At 38.3% G+C, this 14922-nt stretch overlaps 1 protein-coding gene across 1 annotated transcript in view; it reads left to right on the forward strand.

Moving 5' to 3' along the window:
- Kap3 (kinesin associated protein 3) overlaps positions 1-14922 on the forward strand; it is a 383344-nt gene that overhangs the window by 70884 nt on the left and 297538 nt on the right. Inside the window, exon 6 of the mRNA XM_090368616.1 lies at positions 10154-10290. Coding sequence (XP_090224742.1) covers positions 10154-10290 — 137 coding nt within the window. The remainder of the gene's footprint in view (positions 1-10153; positions 10291-14922) is intronic.

Here is a 14922-nt window from a genome sequence, read left to right on the forward strand (position 1 = left end):
TGAGCACTGGCCATCCATTTACTACTCAAAAACTCATGAATTTCATCTATCCATCTCCGCCTTTGTCTTCCAGGTTTTCTTCTAGCTCCTCTTGGGTACCATTCTGTTATTTTCTTAGTCCATCTGTCATCATGTCTTCGAGCTATGTGTCCTGCCCAAGACCATTTTAGTTCTTTAGTTTTGATAAGAATGTTCTTTACTTGAGTTTGCTGTCTAATCCATGTGTTTCTCTTATCTAACAGTCTGATTCCCAATATAATTCGTTCCATTCTTTGCTGTGTAGTTCTTAGCTTCTCTTCCATTCTTTTGGTGAGTGCCCAAGTTTCACTTCCATAACTCATGGTGGGGAGTATACATTGATTCATTATTTTACGTTTCAGACAAACTGGGATATTGCTCTTCAGTATGTGACTATATTTCCTGAATGCTATCCATCCAAAATTTATTCTTCTCTTGACTTCCAGCCATTTATCATTATTACAACTAATAACTTGTCCCTGATAAGTATATGACTCCACCTTTTCAATTACTGCTCCTTCAATCATTATTTCCCTTTCCGTGGCATACTTGTTCATCATTACTTTTGTTTTAGCCATATTCATCTTTAGTCCAAAATCCTTACTAACTGTGCATAACTGATTAAGATTTTCCTCTAATTCTTTGGGATCGTGGCTTATGACCACAATGTCATCTGCAAATCGTAAATGGTTTAGGTACTCTCCGTTCACATTGACTCCTTTCTGCGACCAGTCTAATCTTCTGAAAGCTTCCTCAAGGGCAGCAGTAAACAGCTTCGGAGATATTGTGTCTCCTTGTCGAACTCCTTTCTCGATTTTAAATTTGCTACTGTCTTTGTCTAGTCTAATAAAGGATGTAGCACTCTCATATATTTTCTTCAAAATCATAATATATGGAGTATCTATGCCTTGTCTTTCCAGTGCCCGAAACATTGCCTTATGCTGTATGGAGTCAAATGCCTTTTCATAATCCACAAATGCCAGGCATAATGGTGTTTTATATTCATTTGCTTTCTCCATTAGCTGTGATATTACATGAAGGTGATCCATAGTTGAGAATCCTGTCCTAAAGCCAGCTTGCTCTTTCGGTTGATTCTCATCAAGTATTCTTTCTAATCTGTTAGTAATGACCCTTGTGAACAACTTGTAGATATGGGATAACAAGCTATTTGGTCTATAATTTCCAATTTCTGATTTATCTCCTTTCTTATGCAGCAAAACTATGATTGCATTATTCCACTGCTTAGGCATTGCACCTTTTCTAATGCACTTTGTGAAGAGCCTTGCCAGTTTTTGTATTATGTCTCTTCCTCCCAATTTTAACAACTCTACAGTAACTTCATCTTCCCCCGGGGCTTTCCGATTCTTCATTTTCTTCAATGCATGTTCTACCTCATCAGGAAGAATATCGGGTATGTCGTATGTGTTGCTACTTTGCAATCCATGTTCCCCACTGCTGGTATCATTCCCTCGCTCCTTGTATAATTCTCTATAGTAGTCTTCTGCTATTTGAATTATGCCTTCTCTGCTGTTTATAAGTACACCATCGCTATTCTTCAGTTTCAGTATCATTTGTCTTTCTGTATTACTGCTCATGGCTGCTGATTTAAATCCTTCGTTTTCCCTTAATGCTTGTTCTACTTTTCTTGTGTTAAATCTTCTTATGTCCTCTCTGAGTCTCTTTCTAATGGCTTTGCATAACTCAGTATACTCAATGTTCTCCCTGTCAGTGTTTTTCTTGCTCTTCATTTGTCGTCTTTGGTTCATCACGACAAGTGTTTCTTGACTAATTTTTTCTTATTTGGATTTCTGTTTCCCTATAGGTTTCTTGGGCTTTATCACTTTCAAAAAGTTAATATTCCTCGTCGATATCTTGGTCCTGAGCAGTCTGCAGAAGCTCATACTTGTTCTTAAGTTCCAGTACATACTGCTTTTTCTCCTCTTCTGTTATCTCAAAGACCTTTGTATTATTTACTCGAGTCAGTTTTTTCCTTTCCTTTCCTACATCTATATCAAGTGTACATCTTACCATTCTGCGATCACTTCCAACATTTACCTTATTCAGGACGGTAACATCAGTCACAATATATCTTCTGTTAGTGAGGATGAAGTCGATTTCATTAGTTGTTAATCCATTTGGACTCTTCCATGTCCACTTTCTGTTCACCCTTTTCTTGAAAAAAGTGTTCATTACTGACATTCCTTGAGATTCTGCAAATTCCACAAGTCTTTCACCTCTTTTATTTCTTTCACCAATTCCAAAATTTCCTATAGTTCCTCTTTCTGTGCTGTTTTGCCTTTTTCCAACCTTAGCGTTGAAGTCCCCCATAATAATAGTGTAGTGGGTTTTCTGCTCATCTAGAAGCTCATCTGCTTTTCTGCTCATCTGCTCATGTGTTAAACAAACTTAATGGTTCAAGTATCTAGTTGGGTGCTTTTCTCTGTTAAGTCTGATTTATATGGATAACACAAACCAGAATATCAATAAAGAAAACTAAATTGACTATCACAGTAATGTTCCATGATCCTAGTTTCTTATAGCTGCTACAGAGTACTCAGTACTCCACTTGTTTACTGACAATATCTCTAAAGGACACAAATTATGTCACTTCCTAAATGACACTAATGCAGTCACTAACATTAATTCTTGATGTGAAAACATCTTTGTGGCACCTACTAAATTTTGGTCTGACAGTCAGTGTTTGGTCCCTTGGCGAAAATGTGAAACAGAAATGATGCAAATTGCGTCACTTTCTAAATGATGCTAATGCAGTCACTAACATTGATTCAGTAGAGTAAGTAACTGGCGTGAGCATAAAATGTTACACCATTCATAACTTCAGTCCAATTATAAAACTGTTCTGATTTTCGTTAAAGATGTTTTCACATAAAACGTCTTTCATGCTTACAGCTTACACGTGAGCATTTTTTAAAAAGAAGTCTTTACGGTATTGTTTAGGGCTAAAGCCTCGGGTTACGCAAATAGTTTAACTAATGTACAAGTTAGTGCGTTTGCATCATTTCTGTACATAACCAACTACATAAACAGTTATAAATTGGCATCATTAAGTATATCTCATAGTGTAAATACTTTTACAAAGAGTTGCCATGATATTGCATTACCTCGAATAAGTAACGCTTCACCATAGGAGAAGACTATTCACAATATGAGATATACTCGATGCCAATTTATAACTACTTATGTAGTAGGCTATGTATAGGAACGATGCAAATGCACTAACTTGTACATTAGTTAAACTATTTACGTAACCTGAGGCTTTAGCTCTAAACTGTACCATAATCTGAATTACTCCACACCATTGGGCATCTCTCATATTGTGGATTTATACTTGGCAACTGAGTTGTCATCATTGCAACACCAGGGTACCTGCCCACCCACTGATGAGGAGCCAATAAGCTCCGAAACGGTGCTGTTTGGTTGATGTTATCCGCTGAGAATAAGTAACAATAGTTTTCTCCTATGGTGAAGCTTTACTTATTCGAGGTAGTGCAATGTCATGGCAACTCGTTGTGAAGGTATTCACGATATGAGATATATTTAATGATGTCAATTTATAACTATTTATGTAGTTGGCTATGTACAGAAATGATGCAAACACACTAAGAAATCTTTATTAATTGCTCACTGTAGTTGTGATTTTGTTCTATTGCTACTTGTTATTACCAATACCTATAACTAGGTTAAATTGTGTCTATATGTTTTGAAAAAATTTTTTTTCTGCTTTAATCCAAGACTTATTAATTCATATTACTTTTGAAATATGATTTAAGCCTTCAGGGAAATGTACTCTTTACATTTACTATCCATCTGATATATTATGTTTATTTTAATATAAATGTTAATCTATCAAACATTTTCGGCATCATTTTACATTCAGTTAATTAATATATGATTTACCAGCCCTTTGATCAATCCATATGGCTAAAAGGTAAATTTTCTGGTTGGTGTAGCATGAATATATTTTGTTTGTTTATTGTAATTCATCACACCTTATAAAGGTTGGCAGTTTGTGTCCTTCATGACTTGTTTAATAAGTGGTTGGTTGCCTAACCAACCTTGAAATAACATGGCCGCTAGGGATAAGAATAATGCTCACATCGTGAAATATATGAAAAGACAAAAGTTGCATAGCCTTTTATTGACTTATCTCTATTAGTCTTTAGAATTTTCAAAGAAATTGTAAAGTTTGGGCTAGTAGCAATAAATTCCATTTAATTTCAGCACTTTTGGCCAGAGCCATATACCCACTGGGTGGTTACATCCCTGTGATTCACCATTTTTCTGTGCAGCAGATCATTTGCAGTTGTTCGTGTCATCACTTCTTGCATTGATAGGGATTGCTTTCAAGGCTAAAGATGACATAAAATAATGATGGGATAGTTTGTTTTTCTGATGTCCTGCTGATGAAATACTAAACTGCTACTGGCAAAGTTTAGTTTTTTCTTTTGATTTTTGGTGGAGTTTATCTGTGTATCTGCTCATTTTATATGAAAGTTATTGTTTTAAGAAAACGATAAGAAGAATGGGGATACAACATGTATCGTTACCAATGGAATGTTTTTTAAGTTTTTTTCAAAATCCTAACTAGTTTAACTAACTATGAATGTGACAATTTACTTCTAAAGTATTATAAGATTATGAATGGTGAAATGCAAACAGCAGCATTTTTGACCAGTTACCAATTATGAAAAAAAACAAACCTATTATTATGAAAGCAATATTTCAGTACTATACAAGAAAGCATTGACAAAAAAAAAAAAAAAATCAAAACTGCTTGCATTATAAGCATTTTGTAATGCAGGTATGTTAAGCTTCACGTTAACACTTCTGTTAATGTGGAACTTAATATAGAACTTCATAGAACTTCATGCTGACATTGATGGGCTAATGTTGTACATCACTACAATTTTTTTATTTACTTTTATTTTATAGTTAGTTACCACACAAATCAAAATCTATCAAAGTTTCAAAATCCATGTTGATAGAAGACAAATGGTTGCATTGTTACATAGCCATTCTCTTTTTTGTAGAAGAATAAGAGAAATTTACCTCAGTATATGTAGAACATTTTCTAATGACACTCTCCAGAAAATAAATGAATATAAAATTAATGCAAAATTATTACAGTAATAAAATTAATTAAAAAAATTAAAACAAGTTCGACACAAATTTTGGAAAAAGACTCCTTCCTGAAGCTGACAGGGCTTTTTGACCATATGTCTTGATCACAGGAAGGGAAATTTCTGATTGTGTGTGCTGGAATCTTAAATGGAGAGATTATTTGTCTTCATATATGTGCATAAAAGAGCATGAATCGGAGATTAGATATGGACTATGAATGTTAATAGAATTCTCATGTAATTTAATTTCGATAGTTTCTGCAATTAAATTAAAATCAAAATTAAATTACGTGAGAATTCTGTTAATGTTTATCATCCATATCTAATCTCCGATTCGTGCTCTTTTATGCACATGCACGAAGACAAATAATCTCTCTATTTAAAATTTTGGCGTGCACATACTCTGTAATTTCCATTCCCGTGATCAAGATAGTGGCGGACAAAAAAACTGCATCACCTTAAAAAAAGTAACATTTGCAGAGAAATGTATAAGATATTGTTTGATTACAGTAATTTTGTTTGTTGCAAAGCAAAGCAAAGGTATTTCATCAGATAATGCTTCTATTGCCATTTCTATAAATACATGTTCATTAGTATCTTGTTTTGCAAAGGTGTAAGTATGGTGCCATATGTTCAGTTGACACCAAGAAAAATAAGCGTAGCTGTTGCTGATAAAATAGGCTGCCACCAGGCAACAGTATCCGGGTGCTGAAATTAAAGCATGAAACCAGTGATGTGAAGAGAAGACCTGGATCAGGCTGTAAGAGAGTGACTACACCTTCCCAAGAATGCCTTCATAATTGCCATGCTAGTGCTCCTGATCTAAAACTGAACTTTGAGATGGCCACTGGTTTTTGAAACAAGTGCACGAACTATCCAAAGGCAGGTTTTGGAATCTGGTCTGCATTCCCATTGGCCCAAGAAGAAGCCTTTGTTGACCCAACAAATGAGGAAGAAGCGACTTGCTTGGGCTAAAATGCATGTTTCATGTACAAAAGAGCAATGGGACACCGTCATCTTTTCTGACAAATCGAAATTCAACCAGCATGGGTCAGATGGGAAGTGATATGTCAGAAGATGAAAATCGGAGGCATACCATCCTGACTGCATAACACCGACTGTAAAGTAACCCGCCGGTCAGATGGTCTGGGGATGCATAACAAGCAAAGAGGTGGGGCGAATTAAGTTTATTAACAGAATGGTGAATGCAGAAACCTACACTGTTATCTTGGAGGAGTGCCTGAACTCTGTTATTAGGGATCACCACACAGACATCTAAAACTGCATTTTTCAACAGGACTCAGCACCTTGCCACCAGCAAAATTACATATATATATATATATATATATATATAATACTAAATAGCATAATAAGTTTTATGCTATTTAGATTTAATGATGGGTTTGTCTTCTCTCACAAGGCTTAAGACATACTTACACCAATGTTTTCCCTTGTTCTCCCTTAAGGTGCAGTCATACCTGAGAAGTGCTGGAATTAGGCTTGTGGACTGGCCCGGTACCAGTGCAGATTTGAACCCTATTGAAAATTGCTGGTACATAATGTCGTCTAAAATTGCTAAGAAGAAACAAACAAGTACGATTCAGCTGCAGGAGAGCATTGTAAGGGTAGGGTACCACGAAATTGGACAACTGTATATATATCCAGAAATTGATTAACTCTATGCCAGATCATTGCAAGGCTGTAATTGCAGCTCGAGGAAGAACAACAAAATATTGAGGACTTATTTTACTGATTTACAGTACATAATACTGTTAGGTTAACTTGTCATTTAGTTTGTACACGTAAATACAATAAAATGTTTGGTTGTCATGATTGCCATTTTCAAGATTTCTCATATTTCTGTTATTTACGCATTTTATCCTTTGGGAAGATATTTATGGCAATTAGGTATATCTGGTTGAGTCTTTTTATTGGATTTCATTCACAGAGATATACATTAATGAGCCAAAACATTATGACCAGCAAGTCATTATGCAAATCTAAGTAACTGAAGGTGCGTGCATGGGTCAGGACACAGTATAAAAAACACCTGATACTGAGCTCCATTAATCAGTGTTACTCTTGTTCTTCAGATGGGAAAGACAGTGGACTTAAGCGAGTTTGACAAAGGCCAAATTGTAATGGCCATACGACTGGATCAGAGCATATCCGAAATGGCATAGCTGATGGGATGCTCCCGGCCAGCCATGGTTAGTACCTACCGAAAGTGGTCCGAGGAGGGGGAACCCACGAACTGCTGGCGAGGCGTTGGATGACCACGGCTCATTGATGCTCGAGGTGAGCGAAGGTGCTCCTGGATGGTATGTGGCAACAGGAGGGTGACTGTGCTGCAACTTGCCGGTAATTGCACTGCTGGTGACGGGAGTAATGTGTCACAACGCACAGTACATCGAACCCTGCTTAAAATGGGGCTATGTAGCCGCAGGCCTCTGAGTGCCCATGCTAACCACGGTCACTGGCAACAGCGCCTACAATGGGCATTCGAGCATCGAAACTGGACCTTGAGTGATTGGAAGAAGGTCGTCTGGTCTGATGAATCATGTTTATCATTGCACCATGTGGATGGCTGGGTACATGTATGTCATTTACCTGGGGTAGTGATGGCACCTGGATGCATCTTGGGATGAAAACAAGCCGGTGGCGACTGTGTCATGCTTTGGGCGATGTTCTGCTGGGATACCCTGGGTCCAGTCATCCATGTGCCGGGCACCCTGACGTCTACCACGTACCTAAACATCAAATCTCTGGCTTTTACAGTGATCTGTATCAGTGTAAAAGACTATGCAGAGATGGGGAAAACCCCCGGTGCCATCTGACTCTAAATACACTTTACACCTAAACATCATTGCTGACCAGGTGCACCCTTTCATGGCAATGGTCTTCCCCTCTGGCGGCACTGACTTTCAGAAGGATAATGCACCATGCCACAGTGCCTGGATTGTTCGAGGCTAGTTCGCGGAACATGTGGAAGGCTTGCAGGTATTGCTCTGGCCTCCAAATTCCCTAGACATGAATTCCATCAAGCATCTGTGGTTTGTGTTGGAACAGCAACTCTGATCTGTGGTGTCCCAACCACGGACCTTACAAGAATTAAAGGATCCTGGTTATGTGTTGGTACCAGATACCACAAGACAATTTAGGAATCTTGTAGCGTCCATGCCTCACCCGGTATGAGCTGTTTTGGCTGCACGTGGAGGACCAACATTATATTTGGTAGGTGGTCACAATGTTTTGGCTCATCGGTGTATATCCCATCCAATGAATGCATTTCAAACATTTTTGCAACCCACAATGCAGTACAAAACGCATTATTTCCAAATTCACAAGTGATGCAGTTTTTTTGTCTGCTACTCAGAGGTGGATTTAACGGCAGGCACACCGGGCGCGTGCCTTGGGCCCCGACTTCTGAAGGGCCCATGCAAAACCCCAACAAATTAGTTGAACATATTAGTTCAAAACTTTGTGATTATTATTATGCTATTACAGTATTAATTATATTATACATATATTATATTCAAATTTTATTGGAAATAAAACATTAATAGTACATAATATTTTTTATTAATTTTAAAATATGGTTAACATGTATTTTTATTTTCCCTCTCTCTCTCTTTTTTTTAAGGGGCCCAATATTTTCTGCGCCCAGGGCCTCAACCGACCTTAATCCGCTCCTGCTGCTACTGTATGGTTGAAAAGACCTGTCAGCTTCAGGAAGGAGTCTTTTTTTCAAAATTTGTGTTGAACTTGTTTTAATTTAAATTGTTTTTTTAATTAATTTTATTGCTGTAATCATTTTGCCTTAATTTTATATTCATTTATTTGCTGGAGAGTGTCATTAGGAAGTGTTCTACACATCATAGTGAAGATGTGCGACATTCTGTTATTTTTTTAAAATTTACTCTTCAAAAGAACAGAGTTGTGCTGAACCTAGTTTCAATCTTCGTAAAACAGCTTCAGAAGCATGGCATGTAACAAATAGCCTTTGGAGACATTGTTTTATGTGAAGTATGAACATTCAGTTTTTTTTTGTGGACATTTTTGTTGGGGACATTTTATTAATTACCATCATCAGTTGCAGTTTAGAGATTTCAGTGGAAATTGGTGTGCTGTGCATTACTGGAATTTCTAGGAAGTTCGAAGACAGTTTTGGACTTTAGAAATTTGGTTAAAAGTGGTCTCAGCACACCTAAGAAAGATGTCTTCATCCATAGCAAAATTGTGTTGCTGACTATTTAATTCTGCATTTTCTGAGTTGATCAGCAACAGATGCACAATATGCATCTTTTTTTTTTTTGAGGAAGTTCCCAGAACCTCCCCGACTCCTTGTGTCTGTTCAGAAGAGAGGGTAATTATGTGATGAGCAAAGGCAAATTAAGTGGGAAAAAGTTCTTTTATACAGATTTATCCATTACACTGCTTTTCTGAATAGCATCTGTAATTTAACCTCTTTCTTCCAAACCACTCTAGACATGTGCAGCAGCTGTCAACATCCATTTACAGTTCAACTCCAAACCCACTGACCTAATTTTTTTGTTCATTTATTTCCTCTACCTCTGTTCTTGGAAGCAACTTTCCTTATGCATTTCCTGAAAATTACACTTTACAGAAATTCAATACATTGAGAACAAATGCATTCACAACCTTCAACTGTACTTTCAACTCTTATATTGTACTATCTATAGGAATTTGTTGATAGAGTTCTCTATAGTTCCCAATAACTTTTAGTGTTTTGGGATTACCATTAAAAAGTACAGCCAAAGAATACAGTTACGAATTAATATTTGATATATTTCACTTTTAGAACTTATTTCAAATTTTGAATAAAACTTTAATATTTTTTAGTTTCTTTTTAGTGATGCTGAAAATATTTAATATTGAAAAATCAGTTGTGTTAATTTAAATTATCAGTTTTGTAATTGTGCAATTCCACATATTAGTAGAAGATAAATCTCTCTCTTTTTAATATTTTCTAGAGACCTTGTTGGGAGCTCTAGCACGAGTGCTAAGAGAAGATGGTAAAAAGAGCATTGACTTGAGCACTAACATCGTGTATATTTACTTCTGCTTTTCTACTTTCTCTCAGTTTCATCATGTGATTGCACAGTTTAAGGTAATTAGCATTAGCAGTGGCAGATGATGCAAGAAAGCATGCTTATACAGCATCAGCAAAAAATAGAAACAAACAAAAAAAAAAAACACTACCCATTTCACGTACTCATTCCCTCCAATAGTCTGTGTAGTTCTTCTTTGAATTTACTTAAGCTACCAACTTCCACTGCAACAGATGGAAGTTTGTTCCAGCAGCCGACCTACTAGAACAAACTTCCACAAAAAGTTTGCAAACAAAGTTTGCCTGCTGGCTAAAGGCAAACTTCTGCACCTCTGTTCTGCAACCATTCTTCCTCAGTTTGAATTTTTATCCCCTCAAGTGTGTGTAGTCTTAGCAAGAGGAAGAATCCCATCAGCATCGAGTTTGCTCAGTCCATTCAAAGCCTTAAACAGCTTAATCAGATCGCCTCACAGGTTCCTGGTTTCTAGACACTGCAATTTGCAGAACTGATGCCTTTCTTGACCCTTTTCGCAGAGCAGCCCCTTCGTTCCCCTCACTAATCTCATTGCCCTTCTATACTCATTCCAACAGCTCTACATCTTTTCTATAACAAGGCCTCCAGATCTATATGCAGTACTCAGGTTGAGTACTGCCTACAGGATGAGTACTGCCTGACCATTACCAAATTCCTGTATATCATTGACAAAATCCCATGAGCTGCCTAGCAGCCTGTCTGCATTACTCAGAGAACTTCATATCCAATTACTCCCAGGGTTTATCAGTTTGCTACACTGAGTGAAGTACCATGCAGTTGGTATGTTTCTCTGGCATTATTGCCCATATGCAGTATTTTGCATTTGTAAATGTTAAACTTCAATTACCATTATTCAGCCCATCTGCCTAACATTTCTAGATGCTGTTGCAATAGCATACTGTTATTCCTGTCATTAACCACACTGCCAACCTTTGTATCATCTTCAAACTTGGAATTTAAGCTTGATATTAGCATTAGCATTAGTAGAGGCATTTGATGAAAGAAAGCAAGCTTATGCAGCATCAGCCAAAAAAAAAAAAACCACTTCCACTTCACCCCTCTGTTCGTTCGAAATACCTGTCCAGCTGAGCCTTAAACTTATTTAGGCTATCAACTTCCACGACAAGGGATGGAAGTCTGTTCCACCAACCAACCACTCGCTGGCTAAAGGCAAATTTCTGCCCATCTATCCTACATCTGTCTTTCCTCAATTTGAATTTATGCCCTCTCAGGTGATTATTCTGAGCGAGAGGAAGAATCCCATCAGCATTGAGCATGCTCAAACCATTCAAAGCTTTATACATCTCTATCAGGTCACCTCGCTGGTGCCGACCGGGCTAGCCGGGTGGGTAAAGCGCCTGCCTGGCAACCCAAAGGTCGCGGGTTCGAATCCCGCCTCGGGCTTGGATCAAAGTACTGCAAAAAACCTTGGGAGGTGCACTATGGCCACAGAAGCCGATGCACCAATAACTACCAAAAAAAAAAAAAAAAAAAAAAAAAAAAAAACCTCGCTGGTGCCTAGTCTCCAGACACTGTAAACTTAAGCCTTTCTTCGTAAGAGCACCCCTTTGTTCCATTCACTAATCTTGTTGCCCTTCTCTGTACTCGTTCCAGCAGCTCTACATCCTTCTTGAAATGAGGCCGCCAGACCTGTATACAGTACTCTAGTTGTGGCCTGACCATTGCCTTATACAAGGGAATAATCACCTCCTTATCCCTGCTAGAAAAATTCCTATATATCATTGACAATACACCATGAGCTACTCTTGCAGCCCGTCTGCACTGCTCAGAGAACTTCATATCTGCCTGCACAACCACCGCCAGGTCCCTTTCATTCTCTACCACTGTCAGTGTAGTACCACAGAGTTGATACGTTGCTCTGGGGTTGCTGTTTTCCATGTGTAGTACTTTACATTTGTCAATGTTAAACTTCATTTGCCACCTCTCAGCCCATCTGCTCAACCTTTCCAGATCCTATTGCAGCAGCATAGTGTCAGTAGTGTCCTTGACAACCCTGCCTATCTTTGTATCGTCTGCAAACTTCGACATTAAGCTTGATATACCATCATCAATATCATTTATAAATACAGAAAACAATAATGGACCCAACACTGAGCCCTGAGGGACTCCACTAATAACATTAGTCCACGACGAGCAGTGTCCATTGATTACCACTCTCTGTCTTCTCCCCCTCAGCTATCCCTTTATCCACAGCAGCAATTTGCCTCCAATGCCACACTGCTCCAATTTGTGCAGCAGTCTTTCATGTGCAACAGTATCAAAAGCCTTTCTAAGATCCAAGTATATAATATCAAAGTTATTCCCTGCATCCAGTTCCTTTGTGACTGCATCATAGTATCCAATCAAATTGGTCAGGCAAGACTTCCCCTTAACAAAACCATGCTGTGTCCGTGCTATAACTGAAGCAGTGCTTCTTTAACTAGTGCCTCCATTAATTTTCCTGGAACAGAAGTTAAACTCACAGGTCTATAATTACTTGTGTCAGCCTTTGATCCTCCTTTGTGAATTGGGGTCACATTTGCACATCTCCAGTCTGTGGGTACCTCCCCTGAATCCAAGGAAGCTTTCATAATTATGGCTAAGGGTTTGCTTACTTCCTCTGCTGCCTCCTTTAATATAACTGGATAGATCCCATCCACCCCGGGTGCCTTTCTTGTGTTTATCTTCAACAATTTCTCCTCCACTTTACTCTCAGTTATTACAAGATTCTCTAGCTTACTGCTAGAGTTGAATACACCTCTGGCTCTCCCCTCGCTAAATAACTCCTCATGTGTGAATGTCGATGCAAAATATTCATTTAGTTTGTTAGCTACCTGAGCAGGATCATCAACAGTTGACCCATTGATATCAAGTGGACCAATCTGATTCATCCCCTTCCTTCTAGAGTTTACATAAGTAAAGAACTCTTTGCTGTTTTTCTTTGCATCCCTTGCCAAAGATTTCTTGTAATCTGCCTTCGCCTGCCTAACCTCCTTGGTAACTTGGTTACAGATCAACTTGTATCTATCATAGGCTTCTGTGTCATGTGTTAATTTGTATGTATCCCATGCATGGTTCTTCTCTGCCATATGCCTCATTAGTTCATTTGGGCCTAAACCTTGAACAATATTTCTTAGTTGGTATGTAAAGCCTAGTAGCTTCCAAGATAAGTTTTTTGAATGCTTCCCATTTTGCATCACCATCACCAGTCGGTCCCACTGTATAGAATTTAAATACTGTCTCAGTCCATCGTAGTCGCCTTTACGGAAGCAATAACCCTTCCCTTTACCCCTAATGGTAGTTACCTCTTTGAGCAAATCCCACTTCAGCACACTGTGATCACTGCCACCTAGTGGTTCATTTACCTGCAGATTCTTAATGCATGAAGAATCACTGCTGATAATCAAATCAAGAGTATTCCTCCCTCTAGTTGCCTCCCGAACATGCTGATGTAGAAAACAATCATCCAATAAATCCACAAAAGCCTTGCTAGTGTGTGAGTGACCAGCCCCCAAATTCCAGTCAATATCTGGGAAATTAAAATCTCCCAATATAAGACTCTGATTTACTGGCCCACTCATCAGTGCCTTCATCAGTGCCATTGTTAAATATAGAAAACAACTATGGGTGCAATATCGAACCCTGAGAGACTCCACTAATAATATTAGTCTATGAAGAGTATGAAGTCCATTGATTACCACCCTCTGTCTTCTCTGACTCAACCATCCCTTTATCCATAGCAGCAACTTGCTCCTAATGCCACACTGCTCTAATTGTACAGAAGACTTTAATGTGCAACAGTATCAAAAGCTTTTCTGAAATCCAAGTATATGATATTAAAATTATTTTTAAGTCATTTCTTTTGTGACCACATCATAGTATCCAAACAAATTTAGGACACATGCCAGTAGTTTGTAGAATGCTGCAAGATATGGATTACCACAGTTAGCTGTAAGTCACCAGTCACTCCTGACTAATGCTAGATCCTGTGTAGTTTGGTGTAAGGGCCACTGTTCTTGAAACACAGATCAGTGGAAAGCTATGCTTTGGAGTGGTGAGTCATAGTGAACATGGTCTGGCAGTTGTCAGGTTGTGGCAGGTATCTGGAGAAAGCTACCTGCTGGACTGTATTGTCCTGAAAATGAAGTTTGGTGGAAGCAGCATGATGGCGTGGTGCTGTTATTCATAGTTTGTCCTGGGACCATTGTTTGTAGTAGTAGTAGTAATGGAGGCAGGTGATGCAAGAAAGCAAGTGTGTACTTATGTAGCATCAGCCAAAAAAAAAAAAAAACTAATTTCATACATCCATAGTTCCTCCTTGAATTTATTTAAGCTGTCAACTTCCACAACAACAGATGGAAGTTAGTTCCAACAGTTAACCACCCGCTGGCTAAAGGCAGATTTCCGCACATCTATTCTACAACTGTCTTTTCTCAATTTGAATTTATGCCCCCTCAGGTTAGTAATATGAGCAATCAGAAGAATCTCATCAGAATCCAGCGTGCTTAACCCATTCAAGGTCTTATGCACTTCAATCAGATCACCTCGCAGTTGCCTAGTCTCCATCCGCTGCAATTTGCAGAACCTAAGCCTTTCTTCGTAAGAGAACCCCCTTTGTTCCCCCTCACCAACCTTGCTGCTCTTCTCTGTACACACTC

Source organism: Mastigoproctus giganteus, chromosome 2, assembly GCF_048544385.1.
Source record: "Mastigoproctus giganteus isolate SK-2022 chromosome 2, ASM4854438v1, whole genome shotgun sequence".
Lineage (NCBI taxonomy): Eukaryota > Metazoa > Arthropoda > Arachnida > Uropygi > Thelyphonidae > Mastigoproctus > Mastigoproctus giganteus.